The 25,160-nt window shown below is 44.2% G+C and overlaps 1 protein-coding gene across 1 annotated transcript in view; it reads left to right on the forward strand.

The window, feature by feature from the left end:
• Window positions 1-1,142: 1,142 nt before the first annotated feature.
• Window positions 1,143-25,160, forward strand: part of JMJD1C (jumonji domain containing 1C) — a 490,497-nt gene continuing 466,479 nt past the window's right edge. Inside the window, exon 1 of the mRNA XM_082267995.1 lies at window positions 1,143-1,461. Coding sequence (XP_082124121.1) covers window positions 1,288-1,461 — 174 coding nt within the window. The 5' untranslated portion in view covers window positions 1,143-1,287. The remainder of the gene's footprint in view (window positions 1,462-25,160) is intronic.

Genomic DNA, 25,160 nt, shown 5'->3' on the forward strand with positions numbered 1-25,160 from the left:
CTCCGTTCTCCCTGGTAAGGCTCTATTCTCCCTGGTAAGGCTCTGTTCTCCCTGGTAAGGCTCCATTCTCCCTGGTAAGGCTCTGTTCTCCCTGGTAAGGCTCTGTTCTCCCTGGTTAGGCTCTGTTCTCCCTGGTAAGGCTCTGTTCTCCCTGGTAAGGCTCCGTTCTCCCTGGTAAGGCTCCGTTCTCCCTGGTAAGGCTCTGTTCTCCCTGGTGAGGCTCCGTTCTCCCTGGTAAGGCTCTGTTCTCCCTGGTAAGGCTCTGTTCTCCCTGGTGAGGCTCTGTTCTCCCTGGTGAGGCTCCGTTCTCCCTGGTAAGGCTCCGTTCTCCCTGGTAAGGCTCTATTCTCCCCGGTAAGGCTCCGTTCTCCCTGGTAAGGCTCTATTCTCCCCGGTAAGGCTCCGTTCTCCCTGGTAAGGCTCTATTCTCCCTGGTAAGGCTCCGTTCTCCCTGGTAAGGCTCTGTTCTCCCTGGTGAGGCTCTGTTCTCCCTGGTAAGGCTCTGTTCTCCCTGGTAAGGCTCTGTTCTCCCTGGTAAGGCTCTATTCTCCCTGGTAAGGCTCTATTCTCCCTGGTGCGCTTTTGCCGTGCTAAAACACACCATTCCAGTGCGACAGGAGCAGGAAAAATACTTCCCTTTAAACTCAATGTGATCACTTCTCTGTGTTTTTCAAAAGTCTTGCTTGCTGCATTTATGATGCTCGCTTTGAAAAACACACCTTCCATTATAGTCAATTGAAATGTGCCGCATGTTTTTGTGGTGCGTTTTTTGAGTTATACGTCAATTTTTTCCCAGGTAAGCAGGGATGAAAGCGCATGTAAATTGCATTATGTATGTGTATAGTATGTGGACGAATCGATAGAAACTGATGTTATTTCACTTGTCTTGCGATTCAACGCGATCCAGCTCGTATTAGAAATCGCATCATTGAAATGTGCTAAAAAATGCAATATGCATAAAAAAAAAACATATTGCATTTGATAAAGCACCAATGTGAAGGAGTCCCAGCAGGGGAGGTGTGATTGGACAGAATGGGGGATCACGTGACAGGCTCCTGTAGCTCCCAGCCTGCTGTCAGACACACATACAGCATTGCCCGGCTGCCGGCGGGGGCGAGCGAGGAGCGTGCACGTGCAGAGGGATCCGGGGGATGCGGCGTTCCTCATCACACCGGCACACAGTTGACTCGGGCAGCTGGGAGCCGGGGAGCCGTGCAGTATGAGCGGCCGCTGCTAGAAGGAGGGCTCGCTGGATCCTCCCGTCTTTTCTTCCCGGGACTGGAGGCCATGGCGCTGGGACCGCGGCCGGAACTGGTTGGGAAGCGCTTTGTATGTGTGGTCCGAGGAGGAGGAGAGGAGCCGCCGGAGATCGGGGAGATCGCTCAGATCGGACGCTGGGGATGGAGAACCGGGGTCATACGAGCCGTGTCTCACCGGGACAACAACAACCCCGACCTGACGGTAAGTTCTCCGGGGGGGGCTTTCCTCCCTGGCTCTGCGGGGACCACTGGGGCAGCCCTGGATGGAACTCTCCCTGGTCCTGGGAGCCTGGGGTCCCTGCACTGATCCTGAGGTCCCTATTCTAATGCTGGAAGCCTGGGGTCCCTGCACTGCTCCTGAGGTCCCTATTCTAAGACTGGAAGCATGGGGTCCCTGCTCTGCTCATAGGAGCCCCAGGGTCCTTGTTCTGCTGATGGGAGCCAGGGGTCCCTAATCTGCTGCTGGAAGTCTGTGGTCCCGACTTTCCTCCCAGGTTTCCTTCTCTGCTCCTGGGAGCCCCTGGGTCCCTGCTCTGCTCCCAGGTCCCTTTTATTGCTGCTGGGAGCCTGGGGTCTCTGCTCTGCTGCTGGGACCCTCAATCTGCTGTTGGGGTCCCCAGAGTTGTCCTTTCTCTACTCCTGTGACCCCCCCCCCCCCCCCCCTGTGCCTGCCCTGCTCTGGTACTGTGTCCCTGCTGAGGTTCCCTGCTGTCAGGTGTCCCAGCTCTGGTACCAGGTGCCTGGTTCTTCCTGTTCTTGGGTACTGGTGTTGCCGGTACCACTGCTGGGTGACTGGTGTCAGTGTTCTGTGGCTGAGTGCCCGGTGCTCTGATGTGTAATCAGTAGATTGTGACATGAGGACTGGTACCTTGCAGGGCAGGAAAGGGTAGTTGTAGGCTGTGAGGATTCTGGCACAGGAGAGGTGAGTACACAAACAAGGGATTGACTTTACTTCCAGATGTGTATGGGGACAGCTGGGGTTAGAGATTCAGGGATGGTTACTATGAGGGTTCCTAGGGTAGAGCATTGCTCTTTGTGCTGAAAACTTTTACAGCTGGAAACTAATATATTGCCTGTCTCTGGGAGCCCAGTGTCCCCGCAGTGCTGCCACTGGGAGAATTTTTTTTTTTTTTTTAATGGGGTGGTTGTTTGTTACTGAGACTGTTGATTGTCACTGACATTTGTAGGTAACCAAGTGACAGCTCCTATGGTACAGGTCCCAGCTGAATAAGCACCAACACTAAAGTCATAGCTGGGACTTGCAGTTCCACAGCAGATGGAGAAACCATAGTTACTTCTCCCTCCTGTATCAGAGGCTTTTGGACATGCTGAGTCTAATTGTTCTACAGTCGTTGGATGGAGGTTGAGGGCTGACATGCTGGGAGTTTTCACTTACAGCACATGTCTGTTCTCCTGAGATACCTTTGTTTATGTACAGCTCTGGATGCCTCAGAGTGTGTGCCGGGACTTGTAGCTCCATGGCAGTTGTTTTATACTGGGATACTTTACTTATGGGGTGTCCTGCGGTTGTGTTATGGTTTACTGCTTGTATTGAAGGATGTACTTGTGTAGACCCTCCATTACTTTTTTTGCAATTTTTATTTTTTTTATTGTTTTTACTTTTAAGTTATATGAGCTCCATAGTTGATGATCTGTACAAGTGCTTATACTGGAATTAGTTCAGCTCTATTGTGCTGCTGCAAGGAATTTGTATTGTATGTAAGCATATAGAGTTCCTGGCACCATACATCTGGTTTGCTGCTCAGTCTGAACAAAAGTGAAGATGTTTTGCAGAATATTATTCTACACAACAAAACAATATAGAATGGACATCTCACCCTTTTGTGTGTTAATTTTCATTTTCTCTGGCTGTTTTGTTTTTTGTTTATTTTTTAAGTTTTGTTTGCAAAATTGTTTGTTTCCATAATGACTGATATTTTGATGAAAAAAGTGGGATATGTTGCCCTTGTAAACATTTTTGGCAAATAGCAGTGAGGGAAATAAATATTTAAAGAGGCTTTTTTTTTTATAGCTTGCGTCACCTACTTGGGTCATTTTAAAGTTCTAGCTCTTGAGGTTAAAAAAAGATGATATATTATCTTTTTTTTTTTTTTTTTTTTTTCTTCATATTGATGAAAATAATCTTATGTGTTTTATTTATTACAGGTATTTACATAGCACCAACAATTTATGCAACACTTGTCACATCAGACCCTGCCTTTATGGAGTTTACAATCTAAGGTCCCTACCTGAAAGGCATACATACACATAGTAGGGCCAATTTAGTCAGGAGCCAAATAACCTACCAGCATGTCTTTGGAGTGTGGGAGGAAACCAGAGTACCCAGAGGAAACCCTTGCAAGCTCCATTCAGATAGCCTCCTGAATGAGGACCTTTTTAAGGGCTCATGGACACTGCAGCAGACTCCTACAGGCATTTGCGCTTTTTTTTTTTTTTAACTTTTTTTTTTCTGCCTGGAAATTCCCCTCCATGTTAGCCAATGTGTCTGTACACACTATAGACGTTTTCAGGCGTTTACAGGCATATGAGCAAGCAAGCAGGAAAAAACCCCAACCCCTTTGCAGTGTGCATTAGCCCTTAGAAATAAAAGCTCACTCAAACGCCTGTAAAAGCAGATTTTCTTTTAGCTGCAGTGTGCATGAGCCCTTGTTGTTGCAGGCAGGAGTGCCAGCCATTTAACCAGTGTATTTGTTTTTATATAGAGGTATATGGAGACAGCCTGCTTTCCTCATTGCATATCTGGGCTGTTTTGCAGTGCTACAGTTTTTGTGCTCCATCCTCCGATTGCAAGTTTTAGTGCCGGTTCACTAGTGCAGTGGTTCTCAAATCCGGTCCTCGGGACCCACCAACAGGCCAGGTTTGCAAGATAACTAAATTACATCACAGGTGATCTCATTTGCTTCTCAGTGATTGCAGTATTCTAGTCTGCATCCCCCAAGGTAATACTTAAAATCTGGCCTGTTAGTGGGTCCCGAGGACCGGAGTTGAGAACCACTGCACTAGTGCGATGCCAGACATCGCATGTGATTCGCATCGCATCACTGTACAGATCACATGCGATATCTGAGCGATACAATTTCAGCCATACAAAATATATGGCTGAAATCGCATTTCATTCGCACCAAAATGGTGCAGGACCCTTTTTTTTTTGTCCGCACTAGAATCTGATTGCATGGGTGTTCACACCTATGCGATCCAATTCCTGCACCATTTCACAGTTTGCACTGCGATCTTCGAACCAATCTGGGGGTGTCATTAACTTTACATTGACACCCCCAGCGATTGGCTGATCTCAGTAGTACCACTGTGTGATTCCTTTGCGATGCAGGGTCCGGAAACTGATTTGCAGGGTTTCCCGCATCGCACCAGTGTGAACCAAGACTTAAGCTGGATACACACTATACAACTTTTGTTGTCAGATTTCCTTTAGATGTACCTTTTCTATGTAGTGCAAGGGCCTGCTCGATTGCATACAAATTGAAAGTGTTTAGGTTTGACCTCATATTATATGGTTTTGGTAAGTCTGAAGGAAAAAATCTAAAGAAAATTGTATAGTGTGTATGGCCCATTAGAGCATGTCAGCTCATGAAAAAAAAAACAATGCACTCCCTCTGTGGCTGATATCTTGTCCTAGCAGTTGTTAAGCTGAGAAACTGAGTGAGCGTAGTAGAATATGGAGATTGCTCAAATCTAATTTCTGCATTTAATCTACAAATAAGAAAGGAAGCATGTGAAAATCATGCAAACGATACTTTAAGAGGGATACTGCAATAGCTATTGAAAATATGGCATAGGGTACAGTCAAAGTTTTCTGGGGGAGAGGACTTAAGTGTTTTTTTTTTTTTTTTGTGAGGGAGGAGGTGGGGACTAACATGCCGTTGGTGTAAGAATGGATCCAGGCTTGCAGTATTGGCGACCTGCTCGTTCCAAATATTGCCTGTATTAACCAGCTGCTGGCTGCAGCCTTTATAACAGAAGTGAGTGGGCCTCTTTGTGTACAAGTTCTAGCACAGAAAAGTCACTTTGCTTTTGTTCAATCATGCTGAGGGTCCTACTTGCATGTCTAATATGTCCCATTAAATATTGTTGTCACAGTCTAATAGGTGTAAAACTCAGTCAAACATTAGAATGGAACTAAGCAGTTAGCTTTTATTATTGGATTACTTTGGGCTTCCAAACTTCTGTTTACCCACTTTAAAGGTATTGGGGTCTGTTTCTACTTAAAGCGGAGCTCTACCCCAGAAGGGAAGCTCTGCTTATCTATCTCCCCCCCTCTGGTGCCAGATGTGACACCTCTCGGGGGGAGGGAGAAGCGGGTACCCGGTTACCGTGGTTTCTCCATAGGGAGATCACCTGGAAGTTCAACCCTCCTCCTCCTTCCCCCGCCACCAGGCCATTCGCAAAGCACAGCACACTTTGTGCATGCGCGGTAGGGAGCCAGCTGTGGAGCCGCAAGGTTTCGCTGCCGGTTTCCCTTACAGGCAGTGGCAGCGGCAGAACCAGAGAGCCGATGGAAACATCGGCTGGGGTGCCAACATCCCTGGATTCCAGGACAGGTAAGTGTCCTAATATTAAAAGTAAGCAGCTACAGTATTTGTAGTTGCTGACTTTTAATTGTTTTTGTGGGAGGGGTTGGACTTTCTCTTTAAATGTCGTCTTCTAAATGTCAGGAATCAGTAATAATTGTTAACTTCATAGCAGAGGAGCAAACATGCATTTGATAAATGGGCTTATACACCTTTAAATTAGGGCTAAGCCACACCTTTTTTAGGAGATGAGAAGGAATGGGGACGCCACCCCCTCTTCTGGGGCAATCATACATTTTGAGGGTTTCTGAAGGGTGATTAGTATCAGTCCAATACATGCTTTGTTCGCTAGTCCCTGTAGAAGGTAGACCTTTTGAACTCCCGAAACGCGTTGAATATTTCCGATGCAAGATTCTTAATAAAATTAAATATAGATTTTATATGTCCTGCTTTTGTGCTTTCTTCCTTGCATACTCTGTCAAGTGACAGCACTCTTTCCAAGTGACTGATACTGCATCATGGGAGAAGGTCACATACTCCCTGATGATCTATAGCACCATATGTTTTAATGCAAACTGCAGAAGAGACAGCATGGGATTGCTGGAACGGTGAAGGTGAATTTCCTCAAACACTACCATCACTGGGGTTGATTTATTAAAACTGGAGAGTGCAAAATCTGGTGCAGCTGTGCATGTTAGCCAATCGGCTTCTAACTTCAGTTTGTTCAATTTAAAGTTTGTAAAGTCAGAAGGTTTTTTATCTTAATGGATTCTTTGCATTAAGGCAAAAACTCTTCTGTGTGCAGCAGCCTCCCTCAGCCCCCTCCTAATGCTTACCCAAACCCCTTCTCAATCAAGCGATGTCCAGGAGTCCCCTCCTCATTGGCCAAGACACAGCGGCGCCATTTGCTCCCACTGCTGTCAATCAAAGTCAGTTAGCCAATGAGGACCCCCAAAGCAAGCTGCTTGCTGTGGGGGCACTCAAAAGGGAGGGAGGGGCAGGAGAGCCAAAGAGGGATCTGAGAAGAGGAGGATCAAGGCTGCTCTTTGCAAAACCAACTGCACAGAGCAGGTAGTAAGTAGAACATGTTTGTTATTCTTATTGAAAAAATTTGACAAAAAAACAAAATGGAAGCTGATTGCATTCTATGCAGAGCTGCACCAGATTTTGCACTCTCCAATGTTAGTAAATCAACCCCCTTTCTGTCTTAAATCCCAACTCCAGGAAACCTTAAAACCCTTCTTTACACTGGGGCTGTGCCTGCATTACAAAGGTTTACTGCTTGTTTATGTTTAGGAGACAGAAATGCAGTTTTAGAGCCCATTCACACTGCAGCGGCACGACTCTGTACTACTTCGGGGGCGACTTGTGAAGTCCCGTGCACCGCGACTTCGGCGCGACTTGCACAGACTTCATATAATGAATGTCTATGCGAGTCGCTCCGAGGTCGCCCCGAAGTAGTACGGGACCCTTTTTCTAAGTCGGAGCGACTTGTGTCGCTCCTATTAGAACGGGTCCTTTAGCAGTCAATGGAACGCGAGGGACCGCGACTTGTCAGGCTGAAAAGTCGCCTGACAAGTCGTGGTAGTGTGAATGGAGCCTTACTCTCCCTGTCCTCCAGCATGTTGTGCTCCCCCATGCTCTGGAGATGGACGTCTCCTCAGCATTCCCCCGTCCATTGCAGGTCAAGGATCCCTGCATCGGCCTTGATGTCAGAGGACCTTACACTGCCAGAGCATGGGGGAGAAGAGGGTGCAGGGACTGGGCTAGTAGCATGGAGGAGCCTACAGGAGCAGGGGATTGGGCAGGCAAAGGTGCTTTACAGGTCTCTAGAGGTAGATGAGCAGTTAACCCTTACACTGTGGGTACAAACAAGGGTTTCTTGAGTTTTCACTTTAAGCGAGGTAAGTGTCAGTGTCCCTAAATGCATGCATGTGTTGTGAACGTAGCCAAAGAGTCAGCAGTTGACAGCAGAACCCTTAAAAAATAAAAAGTTATTTGGATCATGAATGCTATTACTTCTATTATCTGTATATTGTAGTTTTCAGTGCTTTTATTTTACTCCTGTGCTGCTGAACATCCTAATACACTTCAATCCCTTGCTTTCCTAGTGAAGACGGGGTTAACTGTCAGTATGTTTGATCATAAAACAGCCTCCTTTTTATTTCCAGAAGGCCCCAGTTCAGCCTGCTTGTGTGATATATTATTCTTCCCCCCTCCCCCTAGCTTAATAGAAACAATCTGAGTCTCTGGATGTATAGCTACAGATGTGCTCTCTGTATAGTCCCATTTTCTTCTTCTCTTCTCCAGTCTTGTTGTTGTGGCGTTGTTAGCCCTCCCCACCACCCGTTTTCATGTGATTTACTGTCGTTTTCTAGCTGTGCAGTTCCTCTCGGAGCTTCATTTCTCATTGGGGGGGGGGGGGGGGGGTTATACAGCACTAGAAATGATGGCTGGAAGGTGAAGAAAGACTAGAAATAGGAAGAGCTAAAGACATGGTGGTATATGTCCCTCAGTAGGGGTGGATGGTTCTGTCTGTGGCTTTTAGGTTTTTATAAGGTGTGTAATTTGTTAGTCAAGTCCATCCAAATCTGTTAGTGCATCTAACACTGCTCTCTCCCCAATGCTGCTGTACAAAGGTGTCTGTTGCTCCTCCAGCCGAAGTGTAGACACCCCAAGACAGGAAGTATGTTGCTGACTGGATCGTTATGTGCAAACCAAAGGAGAATAAAAATAAAAAAACAATGCATGTGCATGCAATGCAGCCACCACATTTAAGGTGTGTTCACCTTTTTATAAAAGACGAAAAGGTCAACTCCTGCAATTTCCTAAATAAGGGGTGCTATTAGTTATTTCTAGAGTGTGAAGCCCCTTTCACATGAGTGGATCAATCGGGTCCGCCGGTCTGTTTTTCAGGCGATTGGACCACCCTCTTTTCTCCTAGGAGGAAGCGGATGTAAACAAACATGTGTCCATTTACGCCTGTCTGCTTCCAATCCAATTTGGTCCACCAAAAAGACGGATGGCGATCCCTTCCCCATCCATCTTGCGGCAGTGTGTTTCCATCCAACCGCCCCATAGAGAACAGCAGGCTGTGTCTGGGTCCACTCTGTATCAGCGGAGCGGACACAGACCTGTCATTTTCCTGCTCAGTGGGGATCAGTGGACAGATCACCCACTGAGCAGGGGGATCCACCTAACAGTCTGCCCCGTGTGTAAGGGGTCTTATAAGAGCCATAGCAGCCTGTGTGACTGCAATGTAGTCCAGCAGCCCAAGATTCCTTAGCCAAAGATCAGATCTGCCTGATTCACACTTGGGAAAACATTGATCCATGGGAAAAAATCATGTTTCCGTGTTGAGAGAGAATTGTAAAGGCTAATTTTAATCTGTTCGATTAGCACAGGGTACTGTAGTGGGGGGTCACACTGAGGTTTGATCCAGAGTGCTCTGTACAGCTTTTCTTGCGAGACCAGGGTAATATTAAATACACCTAAGGTATATTTTATTGTCCCCAATATATTAGCCTATTAGGTAGTTCAGGTGAGTTATCGAATGTACTAGATTATAAGTTTGTGACTGTAGCGGGTATTTATTTATTTGCTTTTTATCAAAGTGATACACGTTGGATCAATTTTTGAAGTGCTGCTAAGCAACCTCTGTCAGACATTCAAGAGTTGATCTTGGCACCTCCTCCTGGCTGCTGTTTGTTTTTTTACTATTCAGCAGAACAGCAGTTTATAGGGGGGCTAATGTGCCCATTTGGCTGATTGTTGCCTCATGGCCTTATTGACTTGAATGGTGAAGTGTGCCAGGCAGTCAGCTCGGCATATATAGCAGATCCAAAGAGTGTACACAGTACATACGGCGCTCCTAGGAGAAGTGCATAGTCCCTTGGTCCGTTGGAACTTTCATCTGTATCTGTAGACCACCAACAGGGTAGAGGTATGGATGAACAGGAGAAGGAACCGAGGCTGGAACCTCTGCAGCTCCCACAGAAGATCTGGGTAGGATCATCTCAGTGTGGAAGAAAACGAAAAGCAGGGCGCTGAGGTCCATATCAAATTAAAAACACTTTATTAAAAACAGCAGCACATTTACATAGAGGTTAGCATGAAACAGCATGGGTAGGGAACACCTGGGACCAAGCAGCTGTAATCAGTGTGAGGCTGTAGACATCACTGAGGATGACAGGCAGTCAGCCAGCTTCAAGTATGGGTATTACTCATACTTGTATAAAGGATCACCTTGTTTAACCAGCAGCAGCCCATTCTTATTTATCATTCACGTTAATTTTGATTAATTTTTCACATTGTGGAGACGAAACAAATATTCCTAAGCGCAGCTTAATTTATATTTCTATGGGTATTTTCAGCAACGTTCTAGGCTGGCAGCTGTCAAAATGCCTGGTGGATGTCAGGAGAGGGGGTGTTCATGATGAGTTTCCAGGGACTTGTCCTCTTCAAATGCATGGACAGTGAAAGGAAGTGATGGACTTATGGCAGGAAGGGGAGGAACATGGGAGGGGAAGAAGGGAGAAAGCTGAGCTGTTGCATAGAGCTAGAAGGGCAGGAGGGGAGAGAAAAATCAAAGAAGACATAGCTGAGCCATTAACCCTTGGCTTGCAGACTGCCAGTATCAGGGAATACAACATTACTACTGGAAACAGGAAGTAAAACAAGAAAATGAAATAAAATAGCTGCACTGAAAATAAAAGGATCAAGTATTACATTACAATATTACCATTACTATTGCTGGAGCTATGTTCATATATGAGTAAAAATGGATATATATTGGTAATACAGATATATTAGACAAATGTATAGTAAAAAAAATCAATACGCTAAATTAGTCAGCTCAGCATAACACATAACATTTACTGTGGCCACAATACAAAGCATCACAGCCTCTGCATTTGAGCAGTCTCTTCTGGTTGTATTTTTTGCTTTTTGTCGGCGGCCAGGGAGAAATAAAACTGTGGTTCAGCCACCTGTTTTTACCGTCTCCGGCTGCCTGTGTGAAAAAGAACTAGGGTCTTGTATACATTTGTGATTTGGGGGAGGTAAAAACACTTGGGTAAGCAGTGTTTTAGAATCCCCCAACCATTCCCCCTTTGTCAGAAAAGCAATGATCGGCGTGTACATGTGCTACAGCAAAATTTATCCCCACTGTTGCTTGCGGTGACTAGTACAGATAGTGGCCCTTTTCACCTGTATGGTGCTGCACAGCAAATGCATTAAGGTTGTGGCACGTTAGTGTGCAATTTTAGATGTTAAAATAGGCCTGTCAAACACCCTCTAAAGAGTGATCTAACATGCATTGCTCTTCAAAGGGCAATACAAGTGTGTTTCTGCCTGCATTAGTGATGTTTGGCATTGCTCAGGTTAGGCACTATAAAAGTAGCTGCCATAAAATCTACTAAGACATTTCACATAATATTGTGGTCTATGCCAGCATAGTGACTATAGAAATAGGGGGAGAAGTAATGTAGTAACTCCTAGCCGTCACTTCAAGTCAATATAGACATGTTGGTGAATAATGAATTCAGGATGGCTGCTGTACTTCACACATTGCTTTTGCCTCCATGTGTATTTACCTTAATGGAAGTGTCTGTGTGCAGAGAAAAGAAGAGGACACATAGGCATCCTTTCCCTTCCCCCAGCATTGCAGAAGGTTCACTGAGGTCAGGCGACTGCCTTCATATTATGCAGCATTGTGCTCTCCAGGATACTAAATCATTCAAACAGTACTCCAGTTTTATTAAGACAACTGTCTTCCCTATCGAGCATTTTTTGTAGTTATAGAATTTCATTTAACCCCTTCAAAGATAGGCAACTTGATTGCCAATTGTGTAGCCAGAGACCTGAATGACATTTCTTACATGGGGGCTAACTATACCCCCTTCCCCAATAAACACTGGTGGTTGCCCACATAAATCTTATGGGGTATTTTGTCTATTGCAGTGGTTTTTAACTTGGAAAATCTACGGGGGCCTCATGTGCGGCCTCTGCCACTTCCAAAGGGCTGCACAATAAGCAGCTTGTTTTCATACATTGACGTGAATTGTAAATTCTGCTCTATTTTTTACCTCAGTGCGCAATGAAGAGAAAATAGGAGCACAACAAGCCCCTTTGTTGGCATTACTGTCACTGGTGCACTGATAGCCCCCCAGCGTTGGTGTCGGTGGATGCAACGATAGCCCCCAGCATTGGTGTCGGTGGATGCAACGATAGCCCCCAGCATTGGTGTCGGTGAATGCAACGATAGCCCCCAGCATTGGTGTCAGTGGATGCAACGATTAGCCCCCAGCATTGGTGTCGGTGGATGCAATGATTAGCCCCCAGCATTGGTGTCAGTGGATGCAATGATTAGCCCCCAGCGTTGGTGTCGGTGGATGCAATGATTAGCCCCCAGCGTTGGTGTCGGTGGATGCAATGATTAGCCCCCAGCGTTGGTGTCGGTGGATGCAATGATTAGCCCCCAGCGTTGGTGTCGGTGGATGCAATGATTAGCCCCCAGCGTTGGTGTCGGTGGATGCAATGATTAGCCCCCAGCGTTGGTGTCGGTGGATGCAATGATTAGCCCCCAGCGTTGGTGTCGGTGGATGCAATGATTAGCCCCCAGCGTTGGGGTCGGTGAATGCAGTGATTAGCCCCCAGCGTTGGGGTCGGTGAATGCAGTGATTAGCCCCCAGCGTTGGGGTCGGTGGATGCAGTGATTAGCCCCCAGCGTTGGGGTCGGTGAATGCAGTGATTAGCCCCCAGCGTTGGGGTCGGTGAATGCAGTGATTAGCCCCCAGCGTTGGGGTCGGTGAATGCAGTGATTAGCCCCCAGCGTTGGGGTCGGTGAATGCAGTGATTAGCCCCCAGCGTTGGGGTCGGTGAATGCAGTGATTAGCCCCCAGCGTTGGGGTCGGTGGATGCAGTGATTAGCCCCCAGCGTTGGGGTCGGTGGATGCAGTGATTAGCCCCCAGCGTTGGGGTCGGTGGATGCAGTGATTAGCCCCCAGCGTTGGGGTCGGTGGATGCAGTGATTAGCCCCCAGCGTTGGGGTCGGTGGATGCAGTGATTTGCCCCCCAGCATTGGGGTCGGTGGATGTGTGATTTGCCCCCAGCATTAGGGTCGGTGGATGCAATAATAACCCCTAGCATAATAACATACCCACATAATGGTTGTCGGTGAATGTAAGAGGGCACTCACTGACCACTAATGTAAGAAGGTACTTCAGAGCGACTAGCAACTTGGTAGTCACTGATAAGGTGACTCCTACTGTTAGTCTGTGAAGAAACGTTTCATCAAGGTTGGTTTAGTCATCAGAGTTGCTAAACCCAGTCACAGTCTCTAAGGCTCCAAGCTGACACCTTCCACTTCCCTGAAGCCGCCCCCCCCCCCCCCCCCCCCACTGGTATAGCATGCAATACACTAACATTGCAAACTGGGGTGGCAATGCTGATTGGCGGGGGGCATGACTACCACCGTTGCTTGGAATGTGTGGGGGCAGAAATTGTAGGCAGCACTGGTACTGCTTAAACTTCTGATGTGCATCAGGTGGTGTACCCAGCCCATGGAGGGTCAAACATAGCAAGCTGGTGGCTGCATGTGGCCCATTGGCTTTGTGTTGGGCACCAGGGGTCTTTGTTCTGGAAGGTCTTGTTGATACGGGTGTGGTATACAGTATTTTAAAATTAGGACAATGTGCAAGGATAAATAAAGTGCAATGTCTGGAGTACAGTACTCCTACAATACAGCCGAAAGACATCATTCGTTTATCTGAGCAGGATTGCAATGCCTTACTACACTGTGCTCATCCTAATTACACCTACTATTGGACATATTTGGTTAAGTAGCACAATTAAGTGACTGTGTTGACCAAAGTATCCACACATGCCTTCTTTCATTTTATATTTCACACTTGAAAAATAGAGTTTGATTTGGTGTTGTCAAGAGCATCCTTCCAGCTTCCTAGAGTTTGTCTTGTTAGGCCAGATTATCTTTAGAGTGGTGCATTTTTATTAGTGTTTTACATGCATTTTTAGAATGAGCTGTCATTAAAGCGGAGTTCCGGGCACAAAATTAAATTTCTAATAATTACTGCATTGTATTCCTTACCCTCCGCTGAGTCAGAATTGGATATTCCCATAGTTTTTTTTTTTCACTTACCTGTTTACAGAGGTTTGTATACTCACCTTTCAAAGGACTTCCTCCCTCCTGTGCCTCGGCTCTCCTCGTCACTTCCGTGCCGCAATGCGTCCTGGGAGCTCTTCCTCGGCGCTCCCATGATGCACTTTGCAGTCACATGGGCGGCCGACCACTGTTCTCATTTCTTGACTCACAGGCCTATGCCCACTGGAATCAGGAAGAAGGGAAGACATTTCCCCACAACGGACTCGGCAATCCACAACAAAGATGGCGCCGCACATCAGAAATTATATAAAGTAAGATTTTATTCTTGCAAACTCATTATTTCACCATTCAAACCAGGATTAGCGGATGTATCGATGTGTAAGGGTGATTGTTAGGGGGAGATTGAAAAAAAAAAGATTCTGTGCCCGGAACTCCGCTTTAAATTCTATTAGAACGTGCGTTTTATGAAAGCGCTTCAAAGATGCAGCATGCAGGGCTTTCATGAAAGTGTGCGTTCAAATAGAGTTCCATTGCAGCGCACATATAAACGCCAAGCAGAAAACTGATGTGAACGGGGCCTTAGTGCTCTGAGTAATATTCGGCTGAAATTATCATTTCCATTTATTTAGATAGGTATCCTTTTTGTTTTCTTTAAAGCTATTTAGTATTTTTCCCTCCTCATTCAGTCTGTGCCAACAGCTCTCCGTCTTGGTATGGAGAGAGGCCAAACAGCTGGGAGGAAATTCTGTACAGCTGGCATCTCATAGCTCAGCGCACCCTTCCCTCCCCCCCACCACCACCACCAATGCCCGCAGCTATTGCCAAATTTAATGTCTCAACTTCAGATTGTGTATCGTAGTAAATTACTGTATGACCTATCCTGTCGCAGTGACTTTATGCCAGAGCTGTTTTGCTCTAGCAGAACCCTGGGATGGCTAATTGATATTTTTTTTTTCTTTCGCTTACAAACCTTATGCAGTGCCTTGTTAATTTTAACCATATGTGCAGTGTAATCATCCTGTAAATGTTGAGACTCTATTGTACTTTGTTTATCTTTTGGAGGTATTTATAGAATACATTTCTCATGCAAATTTGCCAATTATATTTTATGTGAGACTTCATGAGCACTTTTTTTTTTTTTTTTGACTACCGGCTTTATGTATTTTAGAAATGCACTTTTAGCTGATGTGTTTGAGCCTATTGAACATGGCTGCCGATTGAAGATCCTACTTTGGCAGTTGCTATGGTGATGACAGTGGCTGTAGTTTGGCCCCTTTTGCCTTACGTGCTCAGACAATAAATTGACTTCATTAGAAAAGGTAACTGGGTGTTCTTGCATATTTTTGTGTAGTAATTGCTCCATAGTAGCATCATTGTCAGGAGCCAATCAATCGTTTTATGTTTCACTGTCAACAGAATAGAACTTTTACAACTAAAATAGTAAAAAGTTGTTGAAATCTGCATATTTATGGAATATTTACCATTCCTTTGTCGTATTTACTTGGGGCCAGATGTCAGATGCGCACAAGATTTACCATACATTTGTTGACAAATCTTTGAGGGAATCTTTTTCTGTCAACAGATTAAAAAAACATTTGACAGCATCAGGTTTTGTCCTGTTTTCAATAAAAAAAACATTTCTTTCCTTGATCACCTTCATATTTACAAAGCCAGATTTTTAATCCACTGAAAATATCCAATTATATCCATTTATTATGTGATAAATGTAAACTGTCATCTGATTGGCTGTTTTGAGATCTAGCACTTTGTACATTGTCATGCCGATAGTATCAAGGCCCAGCATAATCTCTCCTACAAAAATTTAGTTTGAATGTTTGATACTGTTTTAATGGTACATATGATATAAGATGAGATATAAGGAAATGCCTGTGTTGCCATAGCAACCTCCAACATTTTTGAAATTTTTTTTTTTACATTGTTAGCCCACACTAAGAAAATGGCTGTTGGGAGCAGTTTTTTGTTTGCTCAAAAAAAGAAAAAAAAATTAGCCTAATTTTATATTGTAATGTTCATTTTTATATTCATTAGACATTTGTGTGAAGTTCTTTTGATGCAGTCCTATTTGTAATAATAATAGTTGGGTATTAACTTTAAGGGCTAGCTAGCTCAGTAGAATATGTTCTCTTATCAGTGGTGCGCGTGTGTGTGTGTGTGTGTGTATGTGTATATATATATATATATATATATATATATATATATTTATACACATACACATACACACACACACACACACACACACACACACACACACACACACACACACACACATATATATATATATATATATATATATATATATATATATATATAGCTGGTATCTGTTTGTGATCAAGCTGCTGTTTTAACCATATACAGTGTTCATCCCTCCCATAGAGACTGCATAGGCAAGCAATCTCTTTGTGTGCTATGGTTGGATAAATAGTTGGAGGGGAAAAAAATCTATATAATTTTTTTTTTTGAGTTGTGGACATTGTGTTTTTTAATTACTTAATTGTGTGTGTTTTTTTTTTTTTTTTTTTGTGATTGTTCTTTGTGTCTTTCTGCATTAGCAGTAAATTTTCATCTGTGCGTTGATGCATTTTGTTTACCTTTTTAAAGATGTGTCTGACAATCCTGCATTCTAAAGAGATTTTGTAGCATATAATCCAGGTTTAGCCCTATGGTCTGCCCCTCTATCAGTTTAGAGCTAGCTGCTAGGAGATGTCTCACTGGTTGATGCATTACACATTAGTCTGAAATATAAATGCTGAGCGGATTGGAAGAGCTGAGGATTTCAATGTACATGCTCACTGTTACAGTATCTGATTTTTTTGTTTCCATGACACCTTCAGAAAACCCAAAAACAAGCAGTATTGGCTTAGATATGATGTTGTGTCAGGAGCAGATTGAAAGTGTGATTGAGCAGTTTACATAAAATCCATTTAATTTAAATGCAATACCAATATAAGGAAAGCCTTGTTTAAAGAAAATATCAAAATATGATGAAATCAAATACAAAATCAGAGGCTGCCTTGAGTGAAAACTAAATGTCAGTACTTTAAACAGCTCCAGTTTATATAGAAATCTTGACCCTTCCTGTAAAACGTGCTCTGGACCCCCATCCATGTTACAAATTTCCCTCATGTTCCTTTAAAATGATGGGTGGCTTTAATTTATAGAGGAACTTCACTCCCCCCCCCCCTCCCCCTTAATTCTGTTTCTATCCCATCTTCTCTTGTCCTCTTGGTTGTCTTTCAAAAACCTATTTTCCCACCCAGCAAATCCAGCTTTGCTGCATCCTGGGCCTCGCACCACCATCTTCCCCCTATGTCATCAGAGGGCTGGCTGCCTGTTCCTGCTGATCACCTAATGAGGCAGCGCATGAATAATGTGGGGGCGAGGGGGAGGTAACGTCTTCACCACACCTCTCCACCTCATCCAGTCATAGAATGCTTTGCATTCATTGAGTGGATGCAAATAGCAACTGTGTATAGTGAACCACCTCCTGTGTTCACAAAGCAGCAGGCCAGCACCATGGCATGGGACTTGAAAGATAGAGGCATCCACTGTAGTAGCGGTGCCTGCTACATTTCTTTCCAGCTTTTATAAGATCCCACAGGTATGGCATATACATACTTAGATTACGCCAAACTGAAAAAAATGTAGCTCGGCAAAAATGCCTTTTGTTTTTTTTTTTTTTTGAGTTCTGGTTTACAGCTAAGGGGTATTTCCCCTAACTTCATAATAGGGCTCAGTTTAGGCATGGGAGTCCGGTGCAGTTCTATTCATCGGTTAAGGTGCAAATTTTTACTTGAAATCACACCTGATCCGGGCTGAAAAACACAGGGACTCTTTTTTTTTAAAGCCGCACTGTATGAACGGGCTGTGTTGAGAAGGCTGCCGGTTCACATGTTATGTAAATCTGGTGCAGTACAAAAGGCATCCGATTCACATATATGTGAACGGAGACTAAAGATTCACCCTCATCTCCAGTGAGGAAATATCCCCAAGAATTACAAAGTAAACCAATAAACTGGCTGGTTTTAACCCTTCCCCATGTTGATCAAATTTTGAATAACATTTATGGCTATACGTACTTTTTAACGAATGCAGAAGTGCATTTGTAGGTCTTTTTTTTTTTTTTTTACATATGCCAGCTGTCAGTTTCCATCCCACAGTAGACCAACTGAAGTTGATTGGTTGGGTAAACACAGATCCATGTCTCTCCTCCCAGCTTTTATAATTTAACCACATTGTCTGGATTTATAGTGAAGCTTTATTCATCAGCAATATTTAAATGTTTTATGTACACCATAACCATTGTCTGGGGTTGAAGATGACACGGGACATGACAAACGATGTTTTAATTGCGCTGTTCATGACATGTTGACTTTGTTGCATCTTAAAGTCACCCAGCTCTTCCTCATTGAGTCGTAGAAGGATGTTGCTCTTTTGACATAGCAAGCTTTCAGACATCTGGGTCTCATTTTGTCATTCCTCCAGGCGTGTTTATTTTGTTCCTTGTGTGCTGGAAACCCCTGTGTCTTGAAGCAGGATGCTGCTCCCCCCTAGTCGCTTCCTGCATTTCTCATTGGCAGTCATTCGCTCATCAAAAAAATGAAAACAGTCTTGGCATGGTTCTCATCTTTTGTTTTAACCTCTTGCATGTGGGGATAGCAAAGCGTGCAATCGGATTGTTGGCAAGAAAAGGGGATTATCAAATCTTTGCTTTTCTGGAAGTGCAATGGTGGAATGTTTAGCTATTCCCCCATACTGAGAATGACCTTGCTGCACTGTATGATGATCTCACAAGAACAATGCATATTGCTTTTATTAGGCAGTGTTTGGGAAGAGAGAAGGGGATGCAGCAATGGGCTGACTTCTCATGGGAGAAGGAAACCTAGGGTGAGGAAGTGTGGAGGCTGACGCTTGTGAACCCTGCCTGTCATGGTAATCCTTTGGCTTCAATGTTTGTAACTAGAATGTAGATTGGAAGGTGTGACTGTCCTGATCCTGTATGCTTTCCCGAGGTTCGTATTCAAAGTATAGAAGCCAGAGATGGCCATGTGATCAGAATCCTAAGAGGTCAGTCAGAAATGGCATTCCCTGTATTTCTCTCAGTACAGGTTTTCTTTAAAGCCTAACTCTTATCTTGCACATTATAAGGGAGCAGGAAGGGTTGAAGTGTGTGTAATCTTAAAAAAAAAAAAAAAAAGTGGAACCTGTTCCTTTAAAGCATGGTATACAGCACAGTGCTTGTGCTGTGTAATTTGCCCCCCCCCCCCCCCATATCACCTGAAATACCTAGGTGATCCTGCCTGTTTCTGCCCTCACCCTATAAACTGACCACGGTGTATCATGGCTGATGAGCCCTGACACCGTGGTCAGTTTACGTGACTTGGTCATCCGCAGCTCTTCTTTGTCCCTCCCCCCCCCCCTCCACTTCCTGCCTGTCGTCTCCAACTGCTGCTATCATTTCTACAATCCTCTCTATTACATTAACTGATGTGCCCAGTGTATGTGGTTTTGTAAAAATAGCCGTTCTTTACTGTATTTCTGAGCACCGCTCGGCACTCGTGTTACCAGCTGCCTCTCTCTCCTCTTCTCCTCCTCTCAGCTGAAGTCTGCGGTGGTTTCCCGGCCCCTCCCACTGTAGCTGTCAGACTGGTAGAAGAGAGAGGCGGCAAGTCGCGTGAGTGCCGAGTGGCTCTCAGAAATACATTATAGAAGGTATATTTTTACAAAACCACATACACTGGGCATATTAGTTAATGTAATGGAGGGTATTGTAGAAATTGCACTCTGTGGCTTAACAGCCACTTTAAGGGAGAAATATGGACTTGTAAAAAAACAAAATGAACATCCATACTCCCCTTAATGCTAAAGCATTGGTCTGGGGCTCCAGCTGTCCTCCACCGGCTCAAAGTCTGAGAACTGAACGATCACATGACTGCTGATCGCTAAGTTCTCCGAAATCTTGAAACTGAGAGCGGTGACTGCCAGTCATTGCTCTCCTCCGCCAGCGCTCACAGGAGCGTCGGGCTGAAAAGGGGACAGGTGCAGCTGGCTTCAGCTTTGCGTCAAGAGCCAGGGCCAGCTATCAGTTAGGCAGCTGGATGGATACCCAAATATATGGTCTGGATAATTCCAGGGCTTGGAGCGGCTTGGTTTTTTTATACAGGATATCACAATAGGTGGGTTAGGAAATAAGAGTTGGCCTTATCTTCCACTCTGTCCGATTTTTAATTGTCATTTGTGTTCCTATAGGAGAGCTATCCTCTAGGGCAGTGATGGTGAACCTTGGCACCCCAGATGTTTTGGAACTACATTTCCCATGATGCTCATGCACTCTGCAGTGTAGTTGAGTATCATGGGAAATGTAGTTCCAAAACATCTGGGGTGCCAAGGATCACCATCACTGCTCTAGGGCTTGTTCACACTCAAGGTTGGGAGTGGGGACTGCAGTAAAATCTCATAGTTGAGCTGCACTTTTACTTCTGCCCCCTTTAGCTGCAGAGACATGTGCTTTACTTGATGGTTGTGCCCGCCAAACACGGCCTATTTAAGTGAATGGGGCCGGTATGCAAGGGCCCCACAACTGTGTGCATTGCAGAGTGCTGGTGTGGGATGCAATTGGTGAAAGCACGATACACCACCTCCTCTCCATCTGTCAAATGCTCTCTGAAGAGCGATTTGAAAGTGGATTGCTTTTCAGAGAGCGAACTCATGAACGAGCCCTTAGGCTGTAATAGGGTTCAGAGATATGTGAAGAAATGTGCTTCATTTTGTGTACAAGCAACGTGTACAGGGAGCTTTTACAAAGCATTTACAGAGCTATTGGAAAGCTTTGCTGAACCTTTTTAAAGTACCATTCAGTTCGACTTTTGGAATGGTAAACGCAGATCTTCATGGGAGTTCTCACTGTCACTTTAAACAAGCTGTTAGCAGGTTTCAGCACTACTTGACCCTTGTAGAAAGCCTGCTGAAGTCTGTTAGCTTGTTTAAAAGGACAGTCACCATTCCCTGTAAGATCTGTTCTAAACTTTTCCAAACAGGAGTTGAAGGGCACTTTTAAAGGCTTTTCAAGAAAGCTGCTCAAAGCTTGCTGAAAGCTCCATAAAAGCTTGTTATCACTGCTTGTATACAAGCTGAAGCCCATGCAAACTAGGCCTTAAGCAGGGTATACACTACAGGCATACCCCACTTTTAAGTACACAATGGGACCAGAGCATGTATGTAAAACGAAAATGTACTTAAAGTGAAGCAATACCTTTTTTTCATTTCTCAATGCATGTAAATACACTAGCTCCATAGGAAATCTTGGTCAGCTTGGCAAGGCATTGCTCCCAAACCATGTGACAAGGACACCAAGCTTGGGGAGCACGTTAAGGGGATACAGGACTATGACATAGTAGATTACCTAGGCAAGCTGGCCAGCCACGAACAGGATATGTTGTAGTCCTTGGTCCCCTCTCGGTGCTCCCTAAGTTTGGTATCCCTGTCACTTATGGTTTGGGAGCAGTGCCATGTCAAGCTGACCAAGATTTCCTATAGACACCAATGTTAAAAACCGGGAGTAGTGTCATGCCAAGCTGAACAAGCTGTGTCCTTACTCGCGAGTGTACTTAAAGTGAGTGTACTTAAAGCGGGGTATGCCTGTATACAGTCTGATTGTACAATCTCTTTAGACTTGCTACAGCTATGTAATATGAGGACACACCTAAAAATTGCAATTGTATCAAATCAGGCAGATCCTTGTACAATATAGTCAATGGTATATCTAAAGGAGATTGTACAATCAAATTGTATGATTGTATAGTGTATGGTCACCTTTAGGCTGCTGCATATAGGCAGATCTCTTGCCAGGCATGCACAGAAACTACCCAAGCTTGGCTTTGGAGAGAAGAAAATGATTCCTGAAAACCAGAGATTTCCCAACTCTGTAGTCATGAGCACTCTGTGCTTTAATGTGTTGCTGTCATTCAAAAGTTCATCGGCTGCTACATTTGTAAATATTGGACTGTGTGTGGGTGACCTTAGATGTAAAACAGATCCATATACTGTATCTGACTGTTACAGAAGGAGACTAATATTTAGAAACTTAAAATATTAAACTCTCTTTTTTAGGCATTTCAGCAGCTAATTTAATCCATTTTTTTTTTTTTTTTGAATCCTTGGCCAGTTTAAGTTGGTGCCATGACTGCTGCCTCTGGTTTCCTATTACAGGGTGGCTCCTTTATCTTGCAGCACACTATGGAGTCACCCTTGCATGCAAGAGTCAGCATTGTGTTTCCATACACCAGCCTGTCTCAACCTTTTCAACAAAAAAGGAATCCTTAAAATATCGTTCTAGTCTCGGGGAACCATACTAAAAATTAGCATATCTACAAGTCATGATACATTAGTGTGATAGTCAGTGGGAAGAATGCTTCTGTACATTTGTGGTCATTGGAAAGAATTACACTCTTACAGATAGATAAAAAGATAAATATTTTCAGTCTTCGACTTATCGAAGTGGCAGAAGGTGCTCCTTGCTCAAGGAACCCCTAGCAACCTCTGGAGGAACCCTAGAGTTCTATTAAACCCTGGTTAGGAAACTTAGCCCTGCTCTGTGTGCATCAATAGAAACACACAGCTTCCTAGCCTATGATAGCAATGCACTTCTCTGCTCCTCCTCTTCCTCCTTCAAGCTAACAGACCATCTGTAGACTTCTCTGTCCACTGTTAACTCTTTCCCTATAAAGAATGGAAGTTCAGAGAAGCAGCACTGAGAGAGCAGGAGCCAGCAACATTGAAAGTTGTAAACTGCAAGTGGTGGGGTAAGAACTTTAACAAATTGTTGACTACTAGGTAATGTTTTATAGTGCATCTTTACAAAAAACACTGCCTATGCAGGTAAGGTGTCAGTACAAAAAAAAAAACTGCAGCTCTGAATAACATAAAATAAATAATGCCCTTGCTATACAGTGCTTCAAGAAAGTATTCACAGCACTTCACTTTTCCACATGTTGTTAATGTTACAGCCTTATTCCAAAATGGATTAAATTACTTTCCTCAAAATTCTACAAACAATACCCCATTATGAAAACATGAAAGAAGCTTGTCTGAAATCTTTGCAAATGTATTAAAAATAAAAAAGGAGAAAATCCCATGTACATAAGTATTCACAGCCTTTGTTATGACACTCAAAATTGAGCTCCTGTTTTCACTGATTCTCCTTGAGATGTTTCTACAACTTGAGTGGAGTCCACCTATGGTAAATTCAGTTGATTGGACATGATTTGGAAAGGTACACACCTGTCTATATAAGGCCCTACATGTCCCAGCACAAACCAAGCCATGAAGTCCAAGGAATTGTCTGTAGACCTCCGAGACAGGATTATATGGAGGCATAGATGTGGGAAGGGTACAGAAGCATTGACGGTCCCAATGAGCACAGTGGCCTCCATTATCCATAAACAGAACACATTTAGAACCACCAGGACTCTTCCTAGAGTGGGCCACCTGGTTAAACTGAGTGGTTGGGAGAAAAGGGCCTTAGTCAGGGAGGTGACCAAGAACTTGATGGTCACTCTGCCAGAGCTCCAGCATTTCTCTATAAAGAAAGGAGAACCTTCCAGAAGAACACCATCTCTGCAGCACCGATCAGGCCTGTATGGTAGACTGGCCAGACTGAAGCCACTCCTCAGTAAAAGGCACATGACAGCCCACCTGGTGTTTGCCAAAAGGCACCTGAAGAACTCTGACCATGAGAAACAAAATTCTCTGGTCTGATGAAACAAAGATTGAACTCTTTGGCCTGAATGGCAAGCGCCATGTCTGGAGGAACCAAGCACTGCTCATCACCTGGCCAATACCATCCCTACAGTGAAGCATGGTGGTAACAGCATGATTCGATAGGGATGTTTTTCAGTGGCAGGAACGGGGAGACTAGTTATGATCGAGGGAAAGATGAATGCAGTCATGTACAGAGACCTAGTCCAGAGCGCTCTGGACCTCAGACTGGGACGAAGGCTCATCTTTCAACAGGACAATGCCCCTAAGCACACAGTCAAGATAAGAAAGTAGTGGCTATGGGACAACTCTGTGAATTTCCTTGCGTGGCCCAGCCAGAGCCCAGACTTGAACCAGGCTGAACATCTCTGGAGAGATCTGAAAATGGCTGTGCGCCGACGCTCCCCATCCAACCTGATTGAGCTTGAGAGGTCCTGCAAAGAAGAATGGAAGAAACTGCCCAAAAATAGGTGAGCCTAGCTTGTAGCGTCATCCTCAAAAAGTCTGAGGCTGTAATTGGTGCCAAAGGTGCTTCAACAAAGAAATTAGCAAAGGCTGTGAATACTTATGTACATGCGTTTTTTTTTTTTTTTTTTGTAATACATTTGCAAAGATTTCAAACAAACTTCTTTAATGTTGTAATTATGGGGTATTTTTTGTAGAATTTTGAAGGAAAATAATGAATTAAATCCATTTTGAAATTTGGCTGTAACATAACAAAATGTGGGGAAAAAAAGTGAAGCGCTGTGAATATATTCCAGATGCACTATAGGTGTAGGCCATTTACATACCTCCCAAAGCCTGACTGGAATACTCCCAGCACGTTGCTAAAGTGAGGCCTAGTTGTTACTACTCACCTCCACCATCACAAGAGTGAGCTTTTTCTCTCTTGACACAGTAGCTCTGAGCTCAGTGTTTGGGAGATCACTCCTGTGATGATGGAGGTAAGCAGTAATGGCTAGGCCTCACTTAGCAGTGTCCTAGCTGCACCCTGGGAGTATTCCAGTCAGGCTTTGGGAAGTACATACATGGAGTACAGCTATAGCAAGGACATTATTCAACGTTAGTCAGAGCTGCAGTTTGCTTTTATCTAAAGATACCCCTTATTTGCGTAGAATGTTTTTTGGTAAAGGTGAACTAACCCTTTAAAAAAAAAAAAAATGGGGGTTTAATACTTGAAAAAGTACCAAGACCCTGTGGATGATTATTCAGCATAGTGACACTCCTACTGAATTCAGAATTCTATTTAAAATTCTATCTGTGATCCTGACAGACTGTCTTCCATTATTTTGAGTATTTCACAAGATGCCGATTGCTAAAGTGCTATTTTATTGTGGATGAACTCCGCTATCCACATTTAAGATGACCTGGAAATGTTCATGAAATGTTCATAAACATAACATTATGCTTTTCCCGTGCACACTTGCAATTTGCAGTTATTCATTCATATTATTTGAA

This window comes from Pelophylax lessonae (assembly GCF_965119305.1).
Source record: "Pelophylax lessonae genome assembly, chromosome: 9".
NCBI lineage: Eukaryota > Metazoa > Chordata > Amphibia > Anura > Ranidae > Pelophylax > Pelophylax lessonae.